The 20,480-nt window shown below is 34.6% G+C and overlaps 1 protein-coding gene across 4 annotated transcripts in view; it reads left to right on the top strand.

Moving 5' to 3' along the window:
• The window catches only part of LOC128659931 (gastrula zinc finger protein XlCGF26.1-like), a 382,794-nt gene that overhangs the window by 7,641 nt on the left and 354,673 nt on the right, over positions 1-20,480 (top strand). For 3 of the 4 annotated variants that reach the window (XM_053713518.1, XM_053713519.1, XM_053713517.1), the window contains exons 2-3: positions 7,319-7,432; positions 14,042-16,120. In XM_053713518.1, the coding sequence (XP_053569493.1) occupies positions 7,414-7,432; positions 14,042-15,609 (1,587 nt within the window). In that variant the 5' untranslated portion in view covers positions 7,319-7,413 and the 3' untranslated portion in view covers positions 15,610-16,120. Of the gene's footprint in view, positions 1-7,318; positions 7,433-14,041; positions 16,121-20,480 lie in introns of those variants that run through there. The other variant, XM_053713520.1, reaches the window with a different exon arrangement.

The following is a 20,480-nucleotide window of genomic DNA, read 5'->3' as shown; positions in this document are numbered from 1 at the left end:
AATGCTTTCAATAGCAAAAAAAAAGGGCGTTATTCTGAAACGGCGCAAATTGAACCGTCGTAAACCAAGGGCCACCTGTACATATATATATATATATATATATATATATATATATATACGCACGCGCACACACACACGTATCAGAAATGTAGCTTAGGTATTAGTACAGTCCATGCAGTATATGAACACAAACTCACACACACAAATATATACATATAATTCAGAAACTTAAAAGAAAGGGTTAATGACGAGGCACTGCAGTATAAATTTGCAGGTAAAGTAATTAAAGTACATATTATAATATTTTGTCTCTATCACAACTTTTTATGTCCCTTTAAGGAAGTTTACTATGAAATCTCCTGAGATCACAGCAAAGCAATGTAAGACCTCAGCACTGCTGATGCTGCTTAGAAATTGGCATTTTTTTAGCTTTACATCAGCCCTAACTGTCCACAGAGCACTTAATCTGGTGAGTTTAATACATTGTGAGGTAAATATCTTCCCTTTGTACATAGAGATGTTCAGGTGATATTTTCAGCTTTTTACAGTTATGCTGCATCACTTTCAAGTAATTTACCCTATGAGTATTATGTCCCTTTAACTAGAGTTGGCTGTAATATTGTTTTCTAATTCAAACAGCATCTGTTCTTATTGACTGGAGTAGCTGTGAAAAAGATACAGAGTTGGAATTCAAGTGGAGCACTCATTTATCGCTCACCCACAGAGCTTGCAGTAGCAATTAGCGCTTATAAAATTATTATATATAGATCAGATCTCTGGTTCATTTTATAAATGTGCCCCAAATGCCCCCAAAATACAGTGGTGAGTGTGTTAATAAAAAATAACAATTTTAGCATTTTTATTGTTCAATAAAATAACTGCATCAGGCGGTTTTTGGGGGCTAAAGTCAGCGTCTGTGGAGTGTTAGAAAAAAACAGCACTGAAAAGTGCCTTTACATTATATGTCTATGGGAAATGTCTGTTCCCTGTAAATATATATGTATATTCTTATATACTTATACACAAAGTAACACATAAATATATATGTATATGCTTATATACTTATACACAAAGTAACACATAAATATATATGTATATTCTTATATACTTATACACAAAGTAACACATAAATATATATGTATATGCTTATATACTTATACACAAAGTAACACATAAATATATATGTATATGCTTATATACTTATACACAAAGTAACACATAAATATATATGTATATGCTTATATACTTATACACAAAGTAACACATAAATATATATGTATATGCTTATATACATTATGTGCTATTATGTGTATATACATATATATATATATTTATGTGTTAATATGTGTGTGTGTATATATATATATATATATATATATACATTTGTGTTACTGTGCTTATATACATATATATATATATTTATGTGTTACTGTGCTTATATACATATATATATATATGTATGTGTTACTGTGCTTATATACATATATATATATTTATAAATTGCATTTATCCTGTTTAAGAATAAAACGCTGCACTCACCGGTCTTTAGGAAAAACATTCAGTATAATCTCATCACCTCTCTCTCACAGAGAACATTGGGACACAGGTTAAACACCCATTGAGAAAGGTATCAGTCCAGTACCGAAACGTTTGGGGTATTTGTACATTAAAGATGTTATGGTGATGAAATTAAACTGAATGTTTTTCATAAAGACTGGTGAGTGCAGCGTTTTATTCTTAAACAGGATAAATGCAATTGATGTATTCAGTACACTTAGCACCCCAGCTGTTGTTTATTTGTAATAGTGAGTGCACTTGAGATTGGTCTTTATATATATATATATATATATATATATATATATATATATATATATATATATATATATGTGTGTGTATATATATATATAATATGTGTGTGTGTGTTAATATGTGTATATATATATAATATGTGTGTGTGTGTGTTAATATGTGTATATATATAATATGTGTGTGTGTTAATATGTGTATATATATAATATGTGTGTGTGTGTGTTAATATGTGTATATATATAATATGTGTGTGTGTGTGTTAATATGTATATATATATATATATATATATGTGTGTGTGTTAATATATGTATATATATATAATATGTGTGTGTGTGTGTTAATATGTATATATATATATATATATATATATATATATATATATATATATATATATATATATATATGTGTGTGTGTTAATATATGTATATATATATAATATGTGTGTGTGTGTTAATGTGTATATATATAATATGTGTGTGTGTGTTAATATGTGTATATATATAATATGTGTGTGTGTTAATATGTGTATATATGTGTGTGTGTGTTAATATCTGTATATATATAATGTGTGTGTGTGTTAATATGTGTATATATATAATATATGTGTGTGTGTGTTTTAATATCTGTATATATATAATGTGTGTGTGTGTTAATATGTGTATATATATAATATGTGTGTGTGTGTTAATATGTGTATATATATAATATGTGTGTATGTGTATATATATATATATATAATATGTGTGTGTGTGTGTGTGTTAATATGTGTATATATATAATATGTGTGTGTGTGTTAATATGTGTATATATATAATATGTGTGTGTGTGTTAATATGTGTATATATATAATATGTGTGTGTGTGTTAATATGTGTATATATATAATATGTGTGTGTGTGTTAATATGTGTATATATATAATATGTGTGTATGTGTATATATATATATATATAATATGTGTGTGTGTGTGTGTGTTAATATGTGTATATACACATATCAAAACATACATTTATATGTAAATATTCATATATATTTACAATTTGCTGCCATTGATGCGCGACTTACCACCTTCGCTGCCACACTTTTCATGCCATGTCTCACGGAATGCGAATAAGGCTCCTATTGGTGCCTATGGAAGTGCGCTTTTGTGAGCGTAATGCTTACCAGCAATGCAAACACGAGCCTGCATTGGCATTGCTTTTAACTTGTAATATACCATTCACAAAATATAGCGCTCCACTTATAATCTGGTCTAAAATGTGTTTACATGCAATTCTGTTTGATTTCAGTGCAGACCAATGTCTTATATTTTGTATACTATGGGGAATAACTATCGGAAAGTACTGAGTGTGATAACATTTAGATGAAACCAGTGACTGAGAAAAACAAACAAAGGATGACTTTATATTGGGGACCCATGTAAGGTGACTAGATGTAAAATAGTCTGTGCTTTAAGATGTAGTAATATTAATATGTGACAGTATATAAATCTGACCTTTATCATTTAAATTTATGTAGCTTTTCAGGCATTTAACATTTTATGGGAAGTTTTAGTTTTTACCATTTTCTTTTTAAAAATCAAATGCTAAATGATGCAAATTATAACAAACTTAGAAATCTGCAGGTCTGTTAAGAAATGAGTGTATAAGACATCTAAGATTTTACAAAGTATGGATTTAGATTTTAAAAATGACAGAGCAATATGGTTTGTGTATATGTATATAAGTATATATTATATGTATGGAAATAAATGTTATAAATCTGCTGGGGGCTTCTTGTAAATATAAAAATTAATAAAATTAATATTTACAAAAATACAGTTAGTTGCAGAGTACAGCAATTTATATGTATATAATAAAATATAGCCATATGAGATATAATTTATACTGGAAAAATAAGAAAAATAAATATTAGATAATAGAGTTAGAGTACAAAAATACAAGTATTGAAATACTCAGCATTGTATCTCATATGTATCTAATAACATGCTAATATTATACAGCTGTTTGCAACTAAATTCTGTTAAAATAACAATTCCCATCAATAAAAACATAATATAATGCTGTATCCTGAGATATTTTAGGGCACAAAGAAAAATATCTCATATTTAAATAAACCATTTGTTTCCTCCTTACTTATCCATATGATAATCACATCCTGAGGGGGAGGCAGGGACTCTGTATTCATGTGACACCAGAGGGGACAATAGACATCTATATGAGAACAAAAGCACAGGTGTGACCCTCTCATTGTCTCCCAACTGACAAGTTGTACTCATGTGAGTCACACAGAGAAAGGTGACACTCCCACATTAGTATAAATATCTGTGTAACACTCAGTGATATCACAGGAGGAACCAGAGAGACTTCATACTTACAGAGCTTGTGCTAAATGGTAATATGCAAAACCTGACATAAATCTTTATTAACAGCCTCACACTGTTGTGTTTTATATAATGATGAGAAAATATTGTTCTGTATTTTGTTGTGATAAAGATAAAATATTTCACTTCATATAAGAAACTGAGTTTATATAAAAACTCCACTGAATTTATTTAATTTGTTTCTATATTTTTTTAAATTATGTCTTAAATTAATTTAATGTTTAGTACTTTAATTTGAAGACCATAAATTAATACATAGTGATCTGTAGCATTTTATTTCAGAACCAAACCATATTTTAAAGCTTGAGAAAGTCTGTCCAATAATATATTTGTGGGGGTTGTTTCCTGTTACCCAATAAGAAACAGATGTTTAGGTATCAGCCAACCAGAATCCTGTATTTCCCTATAAGTTTACAGTTAACTTTAGAACCTTGATTAACCATTTTTCATTTAACCCCTTAATGACTAGTGACATACCCTGTATGTCACTGGTCTTTCTATGAGGTGGGTTCTTAATAGTGCGGTCTCTCCACCAGTGGCAAAACTGCACTATTTTAGCAATAGTACAGATGGGAGGGTCTAATAGCGGGGTCTTGCCTCTTGTGGCAAGACACACGCTATTAAAGCCCATTAAGAGGTTAAATGATTTTGAAGCTACTATTTGCTTCAGTCAGTCTCATCACATATACTGATCTAAACATAAATATCTTGTGATCTGCTTATTATTTTATTTCTAATGAGGTTATTTTATAATACAATTCTTATTTCTATTAGCTGCACCTGTTTATCATCAGAACGTTTATCCCACTGATCTGTGACTGATTCTTGTTGTTAGTAAAGACCTTAGTGAGTGTATTCTGCACCTTCAGCTGCTGCTGTTTGTCACATGATCAGACTTAAAGGGACAGTGTCCTGTACATTTGGTTTTCACTTAAAGGGAGAAAAAAAACAAAATGTTTTCAATGTTTAATTAGATCATGCAAACTCTCCAATTTACTTCTATTATGAAATTTGCATCATTCTCTAGGTATCCTTTATTGAAGCAGCAGCAATGCACTACTGGGAGCTAGCTGAGCACATAAGGTGAGCCAATAACAAGAGGCTTGTATGTGCCACTAATCAGCAGCTAGCGCACCATAGTGCATTATATGCTTTATCACAAAGGTCCCCAAGGGAATAAAGCAGATTTGATAATCGAAGGAAATTGGAAAATTGTTTAAATTTCAATTATGAAAGTGTAATTGTGACTTTGATGTCCCTTTAATGTGTTTCTAATGACTTGTCTTACCGGTGTATAAAATAGTATAAAGTGTATGGGAAATTTCACCTTTAGGTTTATTTTTTATATAAAATAGCTGTTTGCTCCTTCAAATTTATTTCCATTTTCAAATGTTTCAGTATTTTTTATAATGCACGTTATGAGGCAACAGCTCCTACTTGTTATGTGTAAGAGTTTATATGATGTACAAATATGAGTCTGTTATTGGCTGATCGCTGTCACGTGATGCAGGTGCAGAACAAAATTTCAGAAATAAATCTACTGCTCTTTAGAAATTCATAATAAGTTGTATTGCATTGTATTGTTAGTATGGATATGTTGATTTTGTTACTCTATACTTTATGATCCTTTTAAATGAGTTGAGATTGCTGAGAGATCATATCTTATTGTGTTATCAATCTATGTACACACAAAGGCTTCCTTTTCTTAACTCTGTCCTAGATAACAATTCAAAATGAACATTTTAACCCCTGTCTCTCCCAAACCCAATTTGCAGTGTTTGCTTAAAGGGATAGTAAAGACCAAATTATACTTTCGTGATTCAGATCGGGCATGCGATTTTAAACAACTCTCTAATTTACTTGTATCATTAATTTTCCTTTTCTCTTGTTGTTGTTAGTTGAAAACTAAAAATAGGTAGGCTCATATGCTAATTTCTAAGCTCTTGGAGGCCACCTCTTATATGAATGCATTTGACAGATTTTCACAGCTAGAGGGCATCAGTTCATGTGTTTCATATAGATAACATTGTGCTCATGCACGTGAAGTTATTTAACAGTGAGCACTGATTGGCTAAAATGCAAGTCTGTCAAAAAATCTGAGATAAGGAGGCAGTCAGCGGAAGCTTAGATACAAGGTAATTACAGAGGTAAAAAGTGTGTTTCTTTAACAGTGTTGGTTATGCAAAACTGGGGAATTGTAAATAAAGGGATTAACTATCTTTTAAGAATTGTTCAAATTGTTCATGAAGGGAACATATCCAGTACAGAAAGACTACAGATACAGTGTGTAGCTTCATACGGTCTGTAACAATGGACTATTACACGCATAGGGGCTGAATGATCAAAGTCTGTCAAACATAATATGCTGTAGCGTATTATGTCCGACAGATATCGCTGAATATTCAGCATTGTACAAGCAGTTCTGGTGAACTGCTTGTGTAATGCCGCCCCCTGCAGATTTGCGGCCAATCGGCCGCTAGCAGGGGATTTCAATAAACCAGATCGTAAAGGATCGGGTTGATTGCTGTACGCCGCTCAGAGGAGGCGAATACCGTTAAGGAGCAGCGGTCTTAAGACTGCCGCTTCTTAACTGCTGTTTCTTGTGAGTCTAAAACAGGGAGAGTTGGCCCCATTCAGAGCTTAGTAAATTGGACCCCATAGTATGTTTGTAATTTGTATGTTTGTCTGACAGTGATGATTAGTAGGAAGTACACTACCAATACTGTAGTATTACATTTAACTTGCACCAAACAATGTTTAGTTAACATTTAGTTTCAGAGAAAATATTGTTGATGTGTAAGTGCTGCTCTTTCAAAATTAATTATATTAAAAATAATTATAATATATTTGTAAGGTTGTGGTTTGTCCCACTCATAAATAGATTGTCTGCTCCTGAGCTTATATTGTAAAGTTCTGGAAAGATTCATATATAAGGTGTAACTGTAACACACACAATGCTAACTGTACTAAATGCTTATGCTGAATCAATAGCACATATGTAATACCCTAATCAGCTGATCTGTATCACATGAATTGTTATGTGTGCCTTTATTTATACCATACATACAGTTAATCAGAACCATTATTTATTATTATCTGTCTAAACCATTTATTATACTTTTTACAGACACGGCCAGAGCACTGAGAGATATCAGGTATTGATGTAACTGGAGTGAATAAGGGAACCTTCTTCCTGATCAGACATTGGAGCCTGTTATCAGCATGAACTCATATGTGTTAGGTGAGTAAAATAGATATTATGCTGACTTTAATTACTGGGAAAATAGAATAGATCACTCATTAAACAAATATAAACTATTATTTTTATATCTGCATCTATTAATTACATTTGTGTCAACACCAGCTCTCAGATCACCTGCAACTCTACCTTCCTCTGCCCTGACCCAGCTCATGTAACTCCCATAACTACACTTATGCCTACCTTGTTGCCATGTGTGAGGCACCCACAACTCCACCAATGAGTGTTCCCCACCCCAGAACCGCCACTGATTTATGTGCTTAATTTAACACTGAGTGTTATTAAACTAATAAAGCAAGCTAAGAAGCATCATAAGATACCTGTTTATTACCCTCTAAAAACATCTCACACTGATTATTACTCTATAATGATTAAGACATCATGTTCTCACCCAACTGGTTAAGCATGAGCGGGCAGGGCTGTATATGCATTTGCTTGTGCAATGTTAAATGAGGATGGTGGATGCCACCTCTCTTGACCAGAATACAGATATACTGGTTCCCTGGCTTAGAACATTATACACACGCACTATGTTTAATGGGACCCTATAAATTGTTTTCATCAGTAATCAGTGGTTTAGTTTATTATGATGTAGATATATTTACATTCTTTGTCTTTCATTCTTTTAATTTGGGAGTTAAAGGTTTATCATTTTAAAAATGAACACAAAACAGAAGACGGTGTAAATAAATATGATATATATAGAAAAAGTGTGCGCAAGAGAGCACCAAGCTTCCCCAACCCTATAGTCCCTAACAATAGGGTAAAAAGCAAATAGTAGAAGATATGTGTATGGAAAAGCGCTAAAAGCTAAAGGTGCACAAGTAGACACAAAAAATATATCGTAGATTGATAAATGGCTATGCCAGATTTAATAAAATGTACCAAAATAGTAAAACACAAATATCAAATACAATGTAAAAATCGGACGTCTCCGATATACGTTATAAAAATAAAGATAAAAACAATATTACTGTTGCCACCATAAAAGATAAAGTCTATGATATAATTCTGAAAAAAGAGAAGCAAGGGGCCCCCAAAGGAAGTCTCTGAAAACGAGATCCAGATTCTGGGTAAAAATATTTACGTATTACCTTCCTTCCAAAAGCTGTCCTTGGTTCAAACGGCTTACAAACTTACACCTCCGTGAAGGCGCGTATGTAGCTTGTGACGTCACAGAACGTAGGCGCTGTCTCCAGGCTGGAATCCTATTGGTCAGGATCGTCCGAATATAGGATATAGCGGTCGCTATATTGTAGAAGAGAAATGATGAGGTATCCGCTCTTAGTGCAGGTATGCACACAGGATAAACTTGTCTTGTTATAAATGCCTTGCAGCAGCCTTGTGAGGATTTTGAACTAATTTAGATAGTTCCGATTTCTTCTGGCCGGTGTTAGGCTCTGTGCTTCAGTGTCCAAACCTTATCAGGGACAATGTCTTTCTCAGCATAGTATCAATGCTTTTCTGAAGATATAATATAGCATAGAACAGCTGTGGCTCTTATCATCAACGCGTTTCTCCCTCTTACAGGGCTTTCTCAAGATGAATTACCTCCAGTCACAGCTTTCCTTTATAAAGCTCAACATATTCCTTATTGGTCAGGCTGAATCAATTAGTAAAACAGATGTCTGCTATGTCAATGAGGTAGTATTGGCAACAGTATGGGCAACTTTATAACACTCTTATTAATGTTATGAAGAAATGGCAATTTACAGAAAAAAGAAGAGGCAAATTTTTTTTGTATATATATATATATATATATATATATATATATATATATATATATATATATATAAAGAAAGAAATCCTTCATTGGTTTTGTACAAAAATAAGCAACTTTGAGTTACGATTTTTATTTTATTTTAAAAACGGAGAGGGTGCATACATACTGCTAGCGGATAGAGACCGCTAAAATGTAGATCTAAAAATTAATACATTTGTGATGACATGTATAAAGAAAAAGGGGTGAACACCATACCCTATTACCTTAAATACCATATTACTAAAGAAGTGATCATTTATATTATAGAATAACTGTGTTTCCAAACACAAATTATAATATTAGTGACGCTGAGTATGACTTGTATACTCTATAATATTGCTAAATAATAGTATACATGACTTCATATAGGTTAAAAAGTGAGTATGTTCAGAAGTGAAAATGAAAAAAGTTTGACAGTGTGAAATAACAACTGTCAAAACCGTATTTAGTGTTCATAACATATATATATATATGAAAAATAGTATAATAATCATCTTATTTGCTAAAGTGTATTTCTAAATTTTTTTAAAAAAAAATATATATAAAATACCCATAATGCACATTTATATATATATATATGTGTATGCTAGTACATATACCTAAAAAACCTAAAGAATAATGTATTAATCCAAAATAAATGGTGAAATATCTAACTCAGAGTTCAGACCGGCTGGGTATAGTGTATCATATTTATATATTCTGTCTCTTTTATACGTAGTATTTTGTCTGTTTCCTCCCCTCCAGTGACATTTGACATGTTTAATTCCCCAGAATTTTAGATCCTTTGTTCTCCCTTTATGGACTTCTTTAAAGTGTTTATACAGTCTAGTGTCTTCTCTGTTTTTCTCTATACAGAGGAGATGCTCTCTAATCCTGTCTTTTATCATCCTTTTAGTTTCCCCAAAATATATTAAATTACATGTACACTGGAGTATGTATATAACCCCTTTAGTTGTGCATCTAATAAGTTCTTTTATTGGAACTGTTTCTCCTGTAGGGGGGATTTTTAAGGAGACTCTCTTACAGCTATGCTGATGGGCCTTACATGTATAACATGGGAAGAAACCAGCAACTTTCTTTCCAGATAGGTCCTTATGTGTATTGACTTGTATTTTATTATCCTGAAATGCACTGGGTACTAGCATTTGCTTCAGATTTTTAGATCTCCTAAAAATGATTTTCGGTCTATTAGTCAGTTTATTCCCTATAATGGGGTCTGACTGTAAAATATGCCAATGTCTATTAATAATCTTTCTTATAATGCCATGGTCATTGCTGTAATCAGTAATGAAAGGAGTATCGATCAGATCTCTTTTGTCTTTAATATCTTTCTGTTTATATGTGAGGAGTGTCTGTCTTTCTGTTAGTCTAGCTCTCTCTGTTGCCTTATTCACTAGATCTTCATCATATCCCCTATCTCTAAATTTCTCAACCACAGCAATGACCATGGCATTATAAGAAAGATTAATAGACATTGGCATATTTTACAGTCAGACCCCATTATAGGGAATAAACTGACTAATAGACCGAAAATCATTTTTAGGAGATCTAAAAATCTGAAGCAAATGCTAGTAAAAAAATTTTTTAGAAATACACTTTAGCAAATAAGATGATTATTATACTATTTTTCATATATATATATATATGTTATGAACACTAAATACGGTTTTGACAGTTATTTCACACTGTCACACTTTTTTCATTTTCACTTCTGAACATACTCACTTTTTAACCTATATGAAGTCATGTATACTATTATTTAGCAATATTATAGAGTATACAAGTCATACTCAGCGACACTAATATTATAATTTGTGTTTGGAAACACAGTTATTCTATAATATAAATGATCACTTCTTTAGTAATATGGTATTTAAGGTAATAGGGTATGGTGTTCACCCCTTTTTTCTTTATACATGTCATCACAAATGTATTCATTTTTAGATCTACATTTTAGCGGTCTCTATCCGCTAGCAGTATGTATGCACCCTCTCAGTTTTTAAAATAAAAATAAAATAAAAATCGTAACTCAAAGTTGCTTTAAAATCTAAATACCGTTTCCCATGTTACTATCATGGGAACCAATCTACATACATATAGATTTATTGTTTTTTATCTATAAACTACCTTTATATTTTCGGTATCTCCTTATGTGAATTGTATTTTTGTACAAAACCAATGAAGGATTTCTTTCTTTTTCTTTCTTTTTATTTATATATATATACACAAAAAAAAATTTTGCCTCTTCTTTTTTCTATAAATTGCCATTTCTTCATAACATTAATAAGAGTGTTATAAAGTTGCCCATACTGTTGCCAATACTACCTCATTGACATAGCAGACATCTGTTTTACTAATTGATTCAGCCTGACCAATAAGGAATATGTTGAGCTTTATAAAGGAAAGCTGTGACTGGAGCTAATTCATCTTGAGAAAGCCCTGTAAGAGGGAGAAACGCGTTGATGATAAGAGCCACAGCTGTTCTATGCTATATTATATCTTCAGAAAAGCATTGATACTATGCTGAGAAAGACATTGTCCCTGATAAGGTTTGGACACTGAAGCACAGAGCCTAACACCGGCCAGAAGAAATCGGAACTATCTAAATTAGTTCAAAATCCTCACAAGGCTGCTGCAAGGCATTTATAACAAGACAAGTTTATCCTGTGTGCATACCTGCACTAAGAGCGGATACCTCATCATTTCTCTTCTACAATATAGCGGCCGCTATATCCTATATTCGGACGATCCTGACCAATAGGATTCCAGCCTGGAGACGGCGCCTACGTTCTGTGACGTCACAAGCTACATACGCGCCTTCACGGAGGTGTAAGTTTGTAAGCCGTTTGAACCAAGGACAGCTTTTGGAAGGAAGGTAATACGTAAATATTTTTGCCCAGAATCTGGATCTCGTTTTCAGAGACTTCCTTTGGGGGCCCCTTGCTTCTCTTTTTTCAGAATTATATCAGAGACTTTATCTCTTATGGTGGCAACAGTAATATTGGTTTTATCTTTATTTTTATAACGTATATCGGAGACGTCCGATTTTTACATAGTATTTGATATTTGTGTTTTACTATTTTGGTACATTTTTTAAATCTGGCATAGCCATTTATCAATCTACGATATATTTTTTGTGTCTACTTTTGCACCTTTAGCTTTTAGCGCTTTTCCATACACATATCTTCTACTAAATAAATATGATTTTTGTAAAATATGGATTCCATTATAGCGAATAAACTTTCTTTACTTTCGTCCATTTCTTTTTATGTAGGCAAACACTTGAATAGTTCATATTCATGCTTTATATTTACAGTTAAATACATTTAAAAATACAAAATGAAAGACATTTTTGAGTATAAAAAATGTTTTCTTCTTAAAAGGGAAGAGTCCACAGCTGCATTCATTACTTTTGGGAAATACAGAACCTGGCTACCAGAAGGAGGCAAAGACTCCCCAGCCAAAGGCTTAAATACCTCTCCCACTTCCCTCATCCCCCAGTCATTCTTTGCCTTTCGTCACAGGAGGTTGGCAGAGAAGTGTCAGGCTATGCAAGCAGTTGTCTCTATGGCCTTTACTCCTCCTCAGATATTTGGCCATTTTTCCTTGATGCTCCGTTAGGGTCTTCTTGGGCAGTGTCTTAAATTGGATTCTCTGGGACCGGTGGGGTAGCTTAGTTGATGATGCCCTGACTACTGAAGGACCTGTTTAAAGGATCCAGGGTCTCAGGTTTGAATTCTGGAAGGGCTGACTCCACCCTTCATCCTTCAGAGGTCGATGAAAGGAGCGCCATAACATTCTCTAACTATGATGAGCAGGGTACAGGGTTCGTATTCGCCTTTGGATGTTGGTTGCTACCCTGCCTGTGTGTGTATTACATATTAATGCTTGCCTACGAGTTTTCTTTGCGATCCAGGTGCCCTGTGAGCTGAATTTTAAATCGTTAAGGAAGTCTTTGTGACTCTTGGGTTTGAGGCTTTTGCCAGATCGCCAAGTCTACAGATTTTAAAGTGCGTTCCTCCTGTAGGAGGTAGCTTAGGGTTCCTCTGGAAGTTGACTTTGATTGTTTCCTTTTTCAAGGGCCCTGACTTAGGTACATGTCTCTCCTTGGATGGTGGTCCCGCAGGCTTGACAGACTCTGGGATTGAGTGGTCTAGTTCAGCTTTGCCGGCGGTGTAACTAATGTGCAGTTAACTGGGCTTCGGGTTTTCACCCGTGTCGTCTTTATTTTTTAGGGTGTCGAGTATCAGGCTGTGGTGCCTTACGAGGGGCCGCCTTTTGTACCCATCCGTTGTTGCATTCAGTGTCCTCTAGCTTGGGTATTGTTTTCCCAAAAGTAATGAATGCAGCTGTGGTCTCTTCCCTTTTAAGAAGAAAAACATAAATTATGCTTACCTGATAATTTCATTTTCTTCTGAATGGAAGAGACAACAGCTCCCGCCAGTGTTTATCTATTGGGCGGCTTTAATTTTTTGTTCTGGCACCTTTTTTTTTTTTCTTTTTTTTTCACACTGATATTTCTCCTACTGTTCCTTGTTCCCTTGGCAGAATGATTGGATGATGAGGAAAGTGGGGGCGGTATTTAAGTCTTTGGCTGGGGTGTCTTTTGCCTCTTCCTGGTGTCCAGGTTCTGTATTTCCCAAAAGTAATGAATGCAGCTGTGGGCTCTTCCCTTCAGAAGAAAATGAAATTATCAGGTAAGCATATTTTTTTTAATTTTTTTTTATTGACATGGATTATATTATAAATGAATAAACATTCCTATTTCTCTTCCATTTCTTTTTATGTAGACAAACATGTAAATAGTTCATATGTATCTTTCTTTACAGGAAGCATCAGAATGATACCGCAAACTCCAAAAGTCATAGACACCAATGACTATTCACAAACATTGGGGAAATCACAGCAGATAGTTAAAGAAGATGGCAAATGGGCAGGCACTGGGCAGCAATCATTATGTACAGAGAGTAATTTAGTCATCAAACAAGAGGACAACATTAATGCCTTATCTAGTGAAATAAATATCCCAGAGGATAAACCACACACATTTACTGGGTTTTCAAAACATTTCAAAGAAGGGAAAAGTCTTCAGTCTATCCAAATTATTCATACAGATAAGAAACCATTCAAATGTACAGAATGTGAGAAAATCTTCACATGTAACTTACATCTCCTTGAACACTACACAGTTCACACAGTTGTGAAAACTCACACATGTACAGAATGTGGGAGATGTTTCACATCTAAAGGAAGCCTTAGGTATCACAAAAAGACCCACACAGGGGAGAAACCTTTCACATGTAATGAGTGTGGGAGATGTTTCATATCAAAGGGAACTCTCATATCTCATGAAAAGACCCACACAGGGGAGAAACCTTTCACTTGTAATGAGTGTGGGAGATGTTTCACATCTAAAGGAATTCTTATGTTTCACCAAAAGACCCACACAGGGGAGAAACCTTTCACATGTAATGAGTGTGGGAGATGTTTCACATCAAAGAGAACTTTCATATCTCATGAAAATACCCACACAGGGGAGAACCCTTACACATGTACAGAGTGTGGAAAATGTTTTACACAAATGAGTAGTCTGAAAAGTCATGAAATGATTCACACAGGAGAAAAGCCTTTCACATGTACAGAGTGTGGAAAAAGTTTTATAGAAAAGAGTAGTCTGAAAATTCATGAACGGATTCACACAGGGGAAAAACCTTTCACATGTACAGAGTGTGGAAAATGTTTTACACAAATAAGTTGTCTGAAAAGTCATGAAATGATTCACACAGGAGAAAAGCCTTTCACTTGTACAGAGTGTGGAAAAAGTTTTATATACAAGAAGGATCTAAAAAATCATGAAAGGATTCACACAGGAGAAAAGCCTTTCGCATGTACAGAGTGTGGAAAAAGTTATACACAAAAAAGTAATCTGAGAAAACATGAAAATATTCACACAGGGGAAACCCCTTTCACATGTACAGTGTGTGGAAAACGTTTTACACTAATAAGTATTTTGAAAACGCATCAAAGGATTCACATAGGGGAAAAGCCTTTCACATGTACAGAGTGTGGAAAAAGTTTTATAGAAAAGAGGAATCTGAAAACTCATGAAATGATTCACACAGGGGAAAAGCCTTTCACATGTACAGAGTGTGGAAAACGTTTTATAGAGAAGAGGAATCTGAAAACTCATGAAATGATTCACACAGGGGAAAAGCCGTTCACATGTACAGAGTGTGGGAAAAGTTTTACACAAATGAGTCATCTGAAAACTCATGAAATGATTCACACAGGGGAAAAGCCGTTCACATGTACAGAGTGTGGAAAAAGTTTTACACGAATTGATCATCTTAAAATTCATGAAAGGATTCACAAGGGAAGAAACCTTTCACATGTTTAGAAAGTGTAAAAAGACCAAAAACACCAAATTTTTACTTGCAAAATAAACTTTATGTGCACAGTGGACACACTCTCTAAATAGAAGAGTCAAAAAAGGTTCCTATTGCAAAAAAAAATATTTTTGTTTCAAAAGAGCTTTATTATGCCAAGTTGAAATATGCATTGCACATTAGCAGAGCATTGTTAAACAGGTACAATGAATAATACAGAAAACTGTCCTGTCAGAGAGTGAATAATGGTGGGCAAAGTTTAAGAGAAGGTTAAATTACCTCTCACAGTTTGTAAAATGGTAGTAGTGCTCTCTCCGGTGGGCATCAGTCGGGACTCCAACCTGGGAGTCGCTCTGCAGTGTATATACAACTTGATACAAACCTATAAACAGTCAAACAAGTAACACATTAAAAAACGTGTATGCAGCCATAAAGGGCAAGAAGGTACTGTGTATCAGGTAATCTATAGTTCCATGTGCAGGTTATAGGAGAAGGTGGTATAAATATTGATTTACAAAGAGGTCTGAGGTGTTGTGTGTGTGTCTCTAAACAGTTATTGCCGGGGGGGGGTGGCGGCTCGTTGGTTGGGCAGTTACAGCAGTGAAAGGCTGAATGTAGGTATGTGTCACAAATTAAGCAGATTAACAAGAAATAATCTGTTTTGAGTAGTGATACTGTTCCAATTCTATAGCAGTAGACACCCTGCCTCGACAGAATTGTAGGGTTGGTAAAGTTGGTTGTTTCCAGAAGTATGGGATATATATTTTGGCCGTGTTGATCATAATAGTAAGGAGCTTAAAGGGACAGTATAGGCAAAAATAAACTTTTATGATTCAGATAGAGCATGTAATTTTAATCAATTTTCCAATTTACTTTTATCACCAATTTTGCTTTGTTCTCTTGGTATTCTTAGTTGAAAGCTTAACCTAGGAGGTTCATATGCTAATTTCTTAGACTTTGAAGGCTACCTTTTCAGAATGCATTTTAACAGTTTTTCAACACTAGAGGGTGTTAGTTCATGTATTTCATATAGATAACACTGTGCTCGTGCACGTGAAGTTATCTGCGAGCAGGCACTAATTGGTTAAACTGCAAGTCTGTCAAAAGAACTGAAATAAAGGGGCAGTTTGCAGAGGCTTAGATACAAGATAATCACAGAGGTTAAAAGTATATTAATGTAACTGTGTTGGTTATGCAAAACTGGGGAATGGGTAATAAAGGGATTATCTATCTTTTAAAACAATACAAATTCTGGTATAAACTGTCCCTTTAAGTCTAAGTGAACAGGTTATCTGAGAGAAGTAATTAAAAAGGAAAGTCCACGGGGTGTGTGGGAGGGAGATACCTATTACTGACTCTATTTCACCTCCAATATGCGACCAAAAGGTTTGTGCGATAGGGCATGACCACCATAAGTGGGTAAAAGTGCCTCGCTGTGTGCACCCTCTCTAGCAATCGTTGCAGGAGCGCGGGAATATTTTGCAAAAAAATATTTTCTAAATTCCAGTTAGAAAAGCCTCAGATTGGAAGTGCCCTCCTGCTGTCCTTTGTTCCTCTATATATGTGAACCTCAGTTTCTCTCATATAAATGTGATAGAATCCAAACACCACACAGGAATATACAGATCTGTCCTCATACTGACCAATTTACACAACCATTCACCACCAAAGCACCCCCAGTGTTGTTTATTAATATGCCAGTATTAGGAGTTGTACATTTGATTTACATAGGGGAGAAAATAAATACATTTGCAGAATAAAGGAGTCTTTATATGAATAGAGTGTTAGAGAATTATAAACAGGAACATCAGTCTCAACTGATTGACATCTGGCAGATATATTTAATGTGCAATAGATGCATAGCATTGTACATGTTATATACCAGAGGAATTACTGAGGGGAAACTGATTTTATTTAATGACACACAATGGGCTAGATTACAAGTGGAGCACTAATTTATTGCGCAACTGCAAATGGGCAAATTTGTCTGTTTGCGAGTGTGCAATAAATAATCAATCATTACAAGTAGCTGATTATTGCTACAGCGAGCTTGTGGTAGCAATCAATGCTTCAGCTTAGAACTCTGGTTCATTTTATAAATGCCCCTAAATTTACGTGTTCATTTTCTTTAATAAAAAAAAAAAAAAGTATTTAAAAAAACAAAAACCTGCACTTAGCAGTTTTTGGGGGCTAAAGTCAGTGGCTGTGAGGTATTAGAAAAAAAATGGCACAATGCTTCTGTACAATGCAAATGTGAGGTCATGTTTGCATTGCATGTATGTGTGTGAGAGAGAGAGTGTATGTGTATTACTGTGATAGTGTGTGTGCCTGTGTGTGTAGAATGAATGTATTCATGTGTAAGAGAGAGAGTGTGTGTGTGAGTGAGAGTTAGTCTGTGTGTGTAAGTGTCTTTGTGTGTGAGGGTCTGCCTTTGTCAGTGTCTTTTTGTGTGTGTGATTCTTTGTGTGAAAGAGTGAGTGTGTTTGTGAGAGAGAGAGAGAGAGAGAGAGAGAGAGAGAGAGTGTGTGTGAGAGAATATGTAGTATGTGTGTGTATAAGTATGTGAGAGTTTGTGTGTTTATTAGAGTGAGTGAGTGTGTGTGTGTGAGAGCAGCCTTAGGCCTGGGGGCAAATCCAGTCAAGTGGCCCATTGCACCACTGAATCGGCTCACAGCCAGCAGGACCCACAGACAGAAGGACCGACCACAGTCCACAGCAGGACCCACCAGGAATAACCTTTACTGAAGCCGACTGGGATCAGATAGTTCATGTTCACTTCCAATTCTTGGAATTAGAAAAAAAACTTTTCAGTCTAATTGCAGAAAAGGGTGCAAAATAATGAAAGTTTATTGCAAAGGTGTTTTACTAGACTTTATATAAAATGTTGTATTGTAATCTCAAAGTGTTTATATTCCTTAAAAAATGTGGGCTGGTGGAATGTGCCAGCCAGGGGATGTTTTCCAGGGGTTAAAGGAAAGCTTTTAAACTGCTTTTTTCTGCAATGATTTTAAAACTGCTATTTTTTTTTTTTTTTAGCACATTTATTGCTTCTTTAAAAATATGGTGACCATGTAGGGTGGTAGAAATGAAGGTCTGTACACGCCGGATTAACAACTAAATAAAAAACATCTGACATTTCTTCTAAACTAAATAAGCTACAGTAGAGCGATCACACGTTACCTATTATTTCTCATGCTGCATGGAGTGTGTGCAGCCCTCACGTACACCTCAAGCCATGTTGCTTTCCTATTTAAATGACTGATCTCTCGTATTAACACCTTGACTGCTACAATCACCGGATGCCAATGAGACACAACGAGGAGCCCCACATGTATTCTAACCTAATAAACAGAAACTAATATAACCTATAAATGTACATACAAAGTACTCAGTGCATCCCACACCAGCGCTTCCACCCAAGGTTGGCGCCATAGTGCTGGGTAATACTAGAAATTTTGGGGCCTCCCCCCCCCCCCCCATATTAATACTTTGGCCAAAAAAATATCAAGCCTGCCACCATGTCAAGGTAGAATCTAGCAAACGGAAAATATAAGACTTAATAATATTCTTTTAATTTACATATAGTAAACAAGAGTCCTTTAGTTTAATCTTAATACACTGAAAGGGACATGAAACCCAATTTTATTCTTTCACAATTCAGATAGAGTTTACAATTTTAAACAACTTTGAAATTTACTTATATTGTCAAATTTGCTTTGTTCTCTTGGTATCCTTTATTGTTATTTGTTATTTGTAGAGCGTCAGCATATTCTTCAGTTCTATAAACATAGGTATAATATGCATGCTTAAGAGACATGGGAAGGAGGCCCTAACAAGAGTTGCACTGTTGCAATTCAGCTCTCAGAAGGTGATCTATAAAGCAGCTGGGCTCGTATGCTTACGTGCTTGTTCAGGAGAAGCAATGCACTACTGGGAGATAGCGGCTGATTGGTTGCTGCATATATATGCTTCTTGTCATTGTCTCATCTGATGTGTTTATCTAGCTCCCAGTAGAGCAATGCTGCCCCTTCAAGAAAAGATACCAAGAAAATGAAGCAAATTTGATAAAAGACTGTAAGTCAACTGGAATGTTTTTTTAAAACGGTTTGCTCTATCTGAATCATGACAAAAGCAACATTGGGTTTCATGTCCCTTAAAGTTACTGATTAATAATACTGCAAGAATGCAAATGCAATGAAAGGTCCACAATGTATGCACACGTTTAATAGCTCACACTGTATGCACGTGTTTAATAACTCACACTGTATGCACGTGTTTAATAACTCACACTGTATGCACGTGTTTAATAACTCACACTGTATGCACGTGTTTAATAACTCACACTGTATGTACGTGTTTAATAACTCACACTGTATGCACGTGTTTAATAACTCACACTGTATGCACACGGTTAATAACTCACACTATATGCACGTGTTTAATAACTCACACTGTATGCACGTGTTTAATAACTCACACTGTATGCACGTGTTTAATAACTCACACTGTATGCACGCGTTTAATAATTCACACTGTATGCACGTGTTTAATAACTCACACTGTATGCACACGGTTAATTACTCACACTGTATGCACGTGTTTAATAACTCACACTGTATGCACGTGTTTAATAATTCACACTGTATGCACGTGTTTAATAACTCACACTGTATGCACACGGTTAATTACTCACACTGTATGCACGTGTTTAATAACTCACAATCTATGCACGTGTTTAATAACTCACACTGTATGCACGCGATTAATAACTCACAATGTATGCAGACGTTTAATAACTCACACTGTATGCACGTGTTTAATAACTCACACTGTATGCACACGTTTAATAGCTCACACTGTATGCACACGTTTAATAACTCAC

This window comes from Bombina bombina, chromosome 5, assembly GCF_027579735.1.
Source record: "Bombina bombina isolate aBomBom1 chromosome 5, aBomBom1.pri, whole genome shotgun sequence".
Classification (NCBI taxonomy): Eukaryota; Metazoa; Chordata; class Amphibia; order Anura; family Bombinatoridae; genus Bombina; species Bombina bombina.
This window is presented reverse-complemented; position numbering and strand designations above follow the sequence as displayed.